General features: G+C 41.4%; 1 protein-coding gene across 1 annotated transcript; it reads left to right on the top strand.

Moving 5' to 3' along the window:
• The first annotated feature begins 5,086 nt into the window (after positions 1-5,086).
• On the top strand, positions 5,087-10,109 carry LOC311501024 (zinc finger BED domain-containing protein 4-like). The gene is made up of 4 exons (XM_084562674.1): positions 5,087-5,861; positions 6,546-7,606; positions 7,848-8,164; positions 8,359-10,109. Exons 1-4 carry the CDS (start codon positions 5,679-5,681, stop codon positions 8,721-8,723), a joined length of 1,926 nt encoding a protein of 641 aa, XP_084418800.1. The 5' UTR covers positions 5,087-5,678; the 3' UTR covers positions 8,724-10,109.

Here is a 10,109-nt window from a genome sequence, read left to right on the forward strand (position 1 = left end):
CAAACCCTCACCCCCATTGGGATGTACCATTTCTCAGTACGTTCAGTTGTTTGCTATGGTTCTTCACTAGCTGTCAAACGTACGTAGCCTACTGGGTGCGGGCGCAGGCGCTGGTGTGTGCGAAATTAAGAGTAAGTGGCTGAATCAACTTTAAACTCTGCCTATGGTTTTGACTACCATGTATATCATCATGCGTTTTATTTTGTGGTAAATGAATACTGACGAACTAAAACAAATGCACAGTGTGCAGGCTTTGTATTAGGCTAGGTGAACTTGGCTATTAAACGGGAATTTTTCTGTAGCCCATCTGTTAATAATTCTGGATTTTACATTTAAGTCGGGTGTTTGACATTTCGGTAATCTGTGCTATTGGTCTGTATGCATTTCCATGTTTGCATTGCACTGCTATACCGAAAAATATTTTTTGACTGTGGCGCGCAATTTTACACACGGGGCGCACCGTGAAACAGTGTTTATCCGTGCCCGAATTCAACCCTTCCTATAACGTGTAGGGTGCATTGTGCTTGCTAGTATGATTAGTTTTTTTTACTTGTCGGCCAGCCAGCCACGGTCATGTGACCTATATTTCGAAGGAAAATTGACTGTGAACCACAAGTGTGAAATCGTGTGTGTAAGCCTATATAAAATGGAGAGTGACGTCACCAGTCAAAATAGTGGTACCCCCCGAAGCTCATGGTATAATTCGAACACTGGCTGCCACGTACGGGTGAAGCCACCATCTGATGATGCAGCCTGCTATTTCAACCGGAAGCTTTTCTATTCGATTCAGCTGCAGGCCATCTGTGATCACACTGCCAAAATTCGTGGATGTGTTTAAGAATAATAAGAATAAGAATAAGAATAAGAAAACCTTTAATAGTCCCACAATGGGGAAATTGCAGTTTGCAACAGCATACAGAAATGACAGAGATAGAACAGATAATAGACATATTGCACATATTAGGAGTGCTCGCCATGGAGCCTAACAGCAGCAGGAAGGAAAGACCTTCTGTATCTTTCCTTCACACATCGAGGGCGAAGCAGTCTGCCACTGAAGCTGCTCCTCAGTCCCTTCAGGTCACCATGGAGGGGGGCCGGACTCATCGTCCAGCATGGAGGACAGTTCAGCCAGAACTCCCCCATCACCCACCTCCCCCACCGAGTCCAAGGGGTAGCCCAGGACAGAGCTGGACTTCCTGATGATCTTTTCCAGCTTCTTCCTTTCCCTCTCTGCGATGCCACTGCCCCAGACCATTCCACACAGGATGGCCGACGCCACCACAGAGCCTGCAGAGTGCGGCCAGTTCGAACGTTTTATATGGCAGTGATCTCACGTTGCCCATGGTTACGGAGAAAACAGCGCTGAGAAGTTAAGTGTCTCTTCTCTTCTCGATGTAGTTTTCCTGCTCGGGGTCCATGGCCGGTCCCACGAAGCATCTCCAGAGGGATCCCATGTCCGTCCTGAGGGAAAACCACAGCGCCACGCAGAGTGATCAGCCGCTCCCTCCTGTAACAATGCGCACGCTGGCCGCTTCTCGAATAGTTACGCCGCCGGCTTCCTGCATAGTCACGGTCTGGATGTTGTTAAAAATATTTGGCCATGGCGAGACTCCCAATAAAAAGTAAAGTACACGACGCCAGGGTCCTGAAGAATAGCCCTGTGTACTATGCCCAAGCCTATCCTCCACCGGGGTACTGCATCATCGGGGATGGTGGCTACTAGAGGTGTGCGATACCGCTAGATTTGGTATTGATCCGATACCAAGTAAATACTGGGCCAGTATCGCCGATACCGATACCGATATCGATACTTTTTAATAATTAAGGTGGATGCACTATCAATCTGAATCAATCTAAATCTGAATGAATTCTCATGACATTTTAAGTGTTTTTGTGATTTGTCGTTTGGATTATTAATCAGTTAAAGTCCAGTACAGAATTTGGTTTATAAGTAAATAGAAAATACTTTATTATCACAATAAAAGTTTTTGTTCAGAAACAACACAAAATGATCACTTGAGGACAAATAAAAACAAATTAATTTTCAGGCAGAGTGTTCAGAAACTACAATAAAAACTAAATCTCTCCCTTCATTGAACTTCTTTCTGGATTTTTTTTCTTAAATAAACAAAGTGTAGAAAATGATCACTCCGCAACAAATATTATAAATAATGTAAGGAAGTGTTTAGGAAGTACAATACAATACAAAAATAAGACAACATTTCTCCCCTTTAGTGCACTTTTTTTCTTCTTATCAGCGATCTGTAAGGGCCAAGTGGGCGGGGATTTAAAAAATTTCCATATGCTTTTACAAGTTTGTTGTGTTACCACTGTATCTTACAGCCTTTTTACAAATAGTACAACTTGCTATCGTTTCATTTTCGGTCCGAAAATATAACCAAACAGCCCTACTCTCGTTGTGTGTAATGCGTTGCAGTTGGCCAGGCCACACGCGAGGGGGAGGAGGAGCAAAATGAGCCTGCTCTGCTCTGTGACAGCAGCGGCATCTAGACAAACAGAGTCAGGTCGCTTCTTTAATGAAACGACAGAAACTGAAACTTAAGTATCGATCTCATTACATTGGTATCGATCAATATCGATACCAACGCTGGTATCGATATTATCGATATTTGGATAGATCCGCCCACCTCTAGTGGCTACCCCTGCCTGACCCACCCAATCCGCCTCATGACCCCTTACAGGCAGCCTGTCCGCAATCATCTCCAGGCTCGCTTCAACAGCCACCGGTCTGAAGCGAGGTGTGTTGTGGAGAGGTCCTTTGGGATCATGAAGACCAGATGGAGGTCCATTTTCCAGCAGACCCTGGTGGTGGACGTGAAGTTTGTGCCGGAGGTCATCACCTGCTGCACGATCCTCCATAACATCTGCCTAAGCAACGGGGACCTGCTGGAGCCTGATGAGCCAGATGTCAACCGGGAGGGTGCAGCAGGAGACCAGCCAGTACCACCAGGTGCCATCTGTGGAGCAGAGGAGAGAAACAGGATGGCAACCCAATGTTACAATCCCGACCATGACTATGTTTAAATTGAATAAAATTGAATAAATAATTTGGCTAATTAGGAGAACTTGTACACACACAAGTTCTCCTAATTAGCCAAATTATTTATTTGTGTGTGTAGACATTCACTTGATATTATTTTAAGATGTAGAGTAACAAAAACAGAAAGAATGCTGTGCAACGTTTTCCTTATTATAGCATTTATTATAGCATTTATTTTATTTTATTTTTTTAATTTTATCATTCTAATTAAACTTATTTACAACTTGTTGGCAAGTCTCTCTAGGACTGCCAGGAAGCGTTCCTCCCTGGCAGCCGCCTCCCTATCCCTCCTCTCCCCACTCTCTCTCAACTCCCTGATCAGCCTGTCCTCCCTCTCCTGCATCAGCTGCATTCTCCTCTCCTCCCTGTCTGCAGCCTCCCTGGCCTCTCTGGCTCTGGCCCCCTCCCTCTCCTTCTCATCCCTCTGCATCTCGAGCAGCACCGCCTCCAGCTGCTCCTCCTTCCTCTCCATGTCAGCAAAGAGCTCCATGACATCCACCCTCCGCCTTTTTGGGGTGGATGCCATGGAGGTACTGGCCTGTTCAGGGGTCACCACAGAGGGGGGTGAAGCCACTGCCACATCACGGGAGGATGAGGCAATGAGGACAGGCGGTGTTACTGATGGCCTGTCCCCAATTGCCTCATCCATCAATGTGTACCACTTCCAAGAAGCGGCAGTGGCCTCACCCCCCTCTGTGCTGACCCCAGTTTTGGGGCACTTCAGATCCTGTTATTAAATGACAGCATAAAAAAAAAAACACCCCACGCATAATCAGACAGTCTAGTAGGTATAGAGTTGTTTCACCACAGCCATATTGACACAAAATAGTAGGATAAGCACAGTGTAAGCGGGTGTAAACATGGACGTTATTAATTACATCAAATTAGTCCTTTTTATGAAAACTTATTTCACACAATATAATTCACAACTCATCTTTGTGACGTCTTACCTTACAGGCAAAGTGACAAGTGACATGTGAAACTAATAATCAACTAACCTTGAACTTTTGTTTAAGGTTCTCCCATTTTTTTTACAGGAGGCTGGGGTAACCTTCCCTCCCAGCCTCTTCGCTGATATGAAGTTTCTAAAGAAAACAAATGTGGTTATAGCAATGTTATAGCAAAACAGTTAATATAATGTAAATTAATAGTTACACTTTTCATAAAAAGTATTGTTATTTTGTGGCTTAAAAAGGTTAGGTTTCCAATGATGTACTTTAGGTCATACTTACTAATAGTTCATAAACGTATGCTTACTATAGTTGATTCAATAATTTATTTGTGTTTACTTACTCGTATCCATTGATGGCAGCGTTTCGTTTCCCTGTAAACAGGGAGACGTTGGCAGCACGCCATAGAATGAGGCCCCTCACGTCCTCGTCCGTCCCTAAGAACAAAATGTACCGACAACAGACTCTCAAATCTATAATAATATTACAAATGTACAGTAAAGACTGCCATTAACAGGCTCTGTTGTATGTTTTACGTGACTGACCAACTGCTAGTATTTGCGTTATCGCGTTGACATCAGCCCTCGGTTCCCACTTTGAAAAACCCTGACCTACCTACACTCACGCTACAGGTCATTCAATTACAGACCGACAAACAATAACCTCTAAATATAAACTGAATGCACACATGCATCACTTTAGCTTCCAATAATGTAGACATGCAACACTTCTACCTGACCATTTTGATCGTGCTTCCTAGCTAGCTTTTTGCGAGTACGTTCGCTACAACGAGTCAATCGCTATTCGTGTATCGCGTTGACATCAAGCAACGTTACTTGCACTCGCACCATTAGAGTACAAACTGCCAAAATAGTGAAATAACCTCTATAGACATGCACTGAATGTAGACATGCAACATTTCAAACATCTTAAATATGACCATTTTGATCATGCTTCCTAGCTAGCTTTTGCGAGTCCATCCACTGCACCGAGTCAATACAAATCGCTAATTTAACTAAATTAACATAGTTATGGCGTATATCGAGCAGCAATTTAATAGTACTACGTGTAAAACAGCAATATAGATCATTTTCATTAAATGTCATATTATAACTTACATCTGTATGGACCTGTAAGTTCCTGCTCCACCACCGCTTCCAAATCACTGCCGCCGATATCAGCCGCCATTATCGCAAGTTTGAATTGGGTTGATAGTCCCTCCCCTTCCGCTTCGTAGCCAAGATGGCTACCGTTTAGGGTGAAAAGTGTCCAGCGTTCCCAGTGGTGGACAGTAACGAAGTAGATGTAATTCGTTCCTGTACTTAAGTACGGAATAGATGTATCTGTACTTTACTCAAGTATTAAATTTGGTGAGACTTTATACTTTCACTCCACTACATTTCGAAGTGAAAATTCGTACTTTTACTCCGTTACATGAATAAAAAACCCTATCGTTACATTTTGTCGAAACCAATAATATTGAGATGTCAAAAAACAGTGCAGTCAGTCACGCACCAATCAGGGCTCAGTGCGCGATTTGCTCTCTCTGAAGTCCTGTCGATTTCGTCAGTCCGTTCGTCGTTCATTTGATGAGTGGTATTTGGAAGAGCTCGGTGAATTAATTTGGAAGCATTGCATTTAGAAGAATTAGAAGTTAAATCAACAAAATGACAGAAACGATGGAAGATGCTGACTTGCTCGAACACCCATGGCCTCACTTAGGCGAATTTTTTGAATTAATGGACAGAAAGAAAGATTCATTTTACTTTAAGTGTCTACTCTGCCTTCCAAAGCAGAACAGGATATCCTCCTTTAAGAATTCTCCTTCCAATTTGAAGAAACACGTCGAGGTAAGTTATTTTTACTTTGGTGTGTTTGACGGCTAGCAACCGAATTGTTTTAAATTTGACCTAAAGGATACTACATTGTTTGCATGTGTGTTCGGCTAAATTAACTATACGCTAGCATAGCGTATTAGCGGCTAATCGTACTGATGTTGAATGCTCCCTTCTTACTAAGCCTTCGTTCAGAGGGTAAATTCTTTGCATTGCCGTCAAGTAAAGTGGTCTTTTCATCCTACATAAGTTAATTGTCTTTGGCGAAATAGCCTGCCGTCATTTCTAACTAGAAAACGGTGAGGTTGTCGCTAAGAAATTAGCTTTTGAAGACACTTTAGGTGAAGTTTGTTTTGTTGTCATTTTGAGAAGTAGCCATAAGTGGATAATGTAGGCTACAGTATGACCACTAGAAATATAACCTACTACTGATGTTCGCATAATTGAAATTTAATGCATTTTACTTGTTTTAAATTAATGATATGATGCCAAATGAGTTGGTTGCTGGAATTTGCTTGGCAAATAAATGGACTGCATTTTTGCTAAATGGATAGAAATGAAATCCACTAATTTGTAGTTCACATTCTAAAGCCCAGCATAGCCTAGATTTAGGAAATGCAAAAAAGTGTATTTAATTTATTAATTGGAGTAGCCTGTGTGGATATGTTGTTAATGGATGGACTGTTTTTTTTCTTTCAGAGAAAGCATGCAAGTTATGTGGATAGGTATGACGCTTTGACTGCCCCACGGAAAAGAAAAGCAAAGAACCAAGACGGTCCCTCAACTGTCAAACAGTTAAAGTTAGGTGAAACAAACGTAGTTTCCCAAAGACATGTTGATCATGCTGTCATTAATTTTGTGATCCAGAGCCTCCAGCCCTTTAGTGTGGTAGAGAAGCCATCATTTCAAGAGCTTGTGCGAGATCTTCATCCAAATGCCACTGTCATGTCCAGGACCACCTTGAGACGCAAGATAGATGAGGCTTCAATTGAGATGAAAAGAAACATCAAAGAACATATGGAACCAATCAGTTTTATTGCTACGACAACAGATTGCTGGAGCGCAAGGCGAAGAGGTTTTCTTGGAGTTACTGCCCACTGGGTTGATCCCAATAGCCTAGAGAGGTGCTCAGTGGCACTAGCATGTAAGAAGCTGAAAGGTCCACACACTTTTGATGTTTTGGGTGGTGCGTTAAATGAGATTCATGCTGAATATGGCATACAGAACAAGATAACCCGAACTACTACGGACAACGGTTCCAATTTCTTAAAGGCATTCCGCATGTACGGAGAACAGGATGAAAATAACAATTCACCTTCAGATGAATCTGAGGATGATGTGGATGAGATGGATGATGACGAGGAACAGGAGTGGGATGGGTTTGGAGTGGATTTTGTCGAAGTCACTTCTATCTTAAATGAAGACGATGGTTTACAATTCCAACTCCCTAAACATCATCGATGCGCCTGCCACCTGCTGAATCTTGTCTCCACAGTGGATGCAGAAAAAGCAACATCTAACGATGCTTTCAAAAGGTTGTCTAGATCAGCTTTCTCGAAATGCCAAGCACTATGGAACAAGTGTGGGAGATCTGATGCTGCTGCAGAGCTTGTAGAGAATGTATGCAAAATTCAGCTGATCCGGCCAAACGCAACAAGGTGGAATTCTTTGTTCCTTGCTGTTGAGAGAATCCTACGAATTGTAAAAGAGCAGGGAGAAGGAGCTCTCAGAACTGTTTTCACTTCACTCAAGTTGCCCATGTAAGCATTGTTTTTTGAGTTTTTAAACTCATGTACTTCAAATAGCTAGTATGCCAGATTCTACATGGTTATTCTGCTAAATGGAGCACATCTATGACTCCAGAGTAGGCCTGGTGACATGACGGAAATATATTGTGATTTAACAGTATTGATAATTATTCATAATGTTAATGACCAAACCATGCAGAGTTAACCATGTGATCACATTAATTGATAAATTGTTGTTGTTTGAATCTATTAGGCTGAGTCCAGTTGAGATCTCCTTTCTAGAGGAGTACGCCAAAACGATGGGACCACTCGCCAAGGCCCTCAACATATTGCAATCTGAAACAGACGTGCAGATGGGATGGCTCCTGCCTACTTTGATGCTGCTGATCGCAAAGCTGAACAAGATCCGCAGTGGTTGCAGATACTGCAAACCTCTGGTGGATGCTGTCCAAGAGGGTCTGCAGCGACGTTTCGCTGACATGCTTGTGGAGCCAGAGTTTATCGCTGCTGCCATCCTTGTCCCAAAGTTTAAAACATCATGGACCTCTGACGAAAACCTCATAAAACTTGGTGAGACTTAACTAGTATTATTTGTTAGAAGAGTATTTAAACTTAAATTTACAGAAACAAAATAATGCTTAAAAATGCTTACAAACTCAAATGGGTAAGCATTACATTTTATGCACCTTTAAATTCTGTTATTCTGATTTAACGCATGATTACAGTGACTTTATTTCTAGCATTTATTTCAATGTCCATTTCAGGCCTGGACTACATTAAGGACCATCTGGAGGAAGACTCTTCACATCAATCACCAGCTAATGGCTCCAGTGCATCAGATGATGAGGACTTCTTCGCAAGCATGAAGACATCTAATGGTCAGGACAGTGTTAAACAATTAGATGGCTACCTTGCCTCAAAGGTAGACCACAAGGATATACTGAAGTCATACCCCGCAGTGTGTAAGTTGTCTCTTAAACTTAACACCGCTTTACCAGCCTCAGCCGCTTGCGAGCGCCTATTTAGCACTGCTGGGCTGATCTTTACCCCACGGCGGGCAAGGCTGGACGCAAAAAATTTTGAGAACCAACTCCTCCTGAAGCGAAATAAGAAATATTTTAAGCTTTAGTAAGTGGTGAACAGCTTTGCCATTTTAAGCTTGCTGTTTAAGCATGCTACGTTGGATTAAGGGTACCACACCTTTGTTGAGTATCCTCCACTATAATCTTAAGCACAAATTGGTATAACATAATGCTGCGCTAGTTCCTGGAGTGGTAGTTTTATTCCCACTTGTGATATCTGACTGAGTATTTTGTTCTGACTTCCTGTGTTTGTAGTATGTATCATTCACTACATACATTTTCATGTCTTCTGTGCATACCATTTTAGGCTTGCTGTTTTAGCATGCCACTTGTGATTCAGGATAGGTCAGGGAAACTGGTTTGTTGTGACTTCGTTATTGTGCGCCACAACTTTGTTAGAGTATCCTCCTCGATAATCTTAAGCACAAATTGGTATCGTAAAATGCTTTACTAGTTCCTGGAATGGAAGTATTTTGTTTTGACTTCCTGTGTTTGTAGTATGTGTCATTCACTAGCCTACTTTTTCTGTCTTCTGTGCAAACTGGCATGCACTGTAATTGTCTGGAATTTATGCAAAAGCTAGTTCTTGCAATATTATTTTTTTTTTTTTCATATTTGATCTGAGGTCAAAGGTTTTATTTTGACTTTTGTCTGTTTTTGTACCTAGGTTGGTGTAGGTAATATCAAAAATATTATACTAGTCTTAAGCACCAACTAGTATGACACCACATTCTCTGATTTTCTAATCAGCTCAGGTAGTGGTATACCCAATGTTTTGAAGCATAAATCAGTATTTTTGAGTTGAAAGGTACAGTAACACATTTCAGACATATACATGTATGTGACAAAAGAAAGGTGCTTGTTTTACTACACATTTGTTGTAATGAAATGTGGAACAGCAACTAAGTTACAAATAAATGTAAAATTAATTAAATGTTCTTGAGAGCTGTTATTTCATAACCACTTGGTCTTACCTTATGGCAATAGATAGATTTTAATGCTTTGTGATTATATTCTTTAAATACACAAATGTAAGTGGCATTAGTATTTCACCTTATACAAGTTGAGAGAGCAGGAGCTTTGATGTAAAAATGATTTTAAAAAGCCATTAGAGCCATAATGCAATGAGGTACTTTTACTTTTAATACTTAAGTATATATGAAGGCAAATACTTTTATACTTCTACTTAAGTAGAAATTCAAAGTGCATACTTTTACTTTTACTTGAGTAATATTTGACACAAGGTATCTATACTTTCACTTAAGTACATAATCAGTGTACTTCGTCCACCACTGAGCGTTCCACACTCAGCCTTTTGACCGTTATGAGTACACCATCCGGGTACTTGCAGCGCACTTCGTCTCGTTGGAATTTTCAGTGTGAACGCCCTCACGTACTCAAATTAGGTATTGTAAGTGCAGTAGTACGCGATT

Source organism: Chelon labrosus, assembly GCF_963514085.1.
Source record: "Chelon labrosus genome assembly, chromosome: 16".
Classification (NCBI taxonomy): Eukaryota; Metazoa; Chordata; class Actinopteri; order Mugiliformes; family Mugilidae; genus Chelon; species Chelon labrosus.

Excerpts from the sequence above, each read along its gene's own strand:
- LOC311501024 (XM_084562674.1), top strand. The coding sequence starts at position 5,679 with ATGACAGAAACGATGGAAGATGCTGACTTGCTCGAACACCCATGGCCT. Across the intron at positions 5,862-6,545 it reads ATTTGAAGAAACACGTCGAG|AGAAAGCATGCAAGTTATGT; the intron begins GTAAGTTATTTT and ends TTTTTCTTTCAG. Across the intron at positions 8,165-8,358 it reads CGAAAACCTCATAAAACTTG|GCCTGGACTACATTAAGGAC; the intron begins GTGAGACTTAAC and ends TGTCCATTTCAG.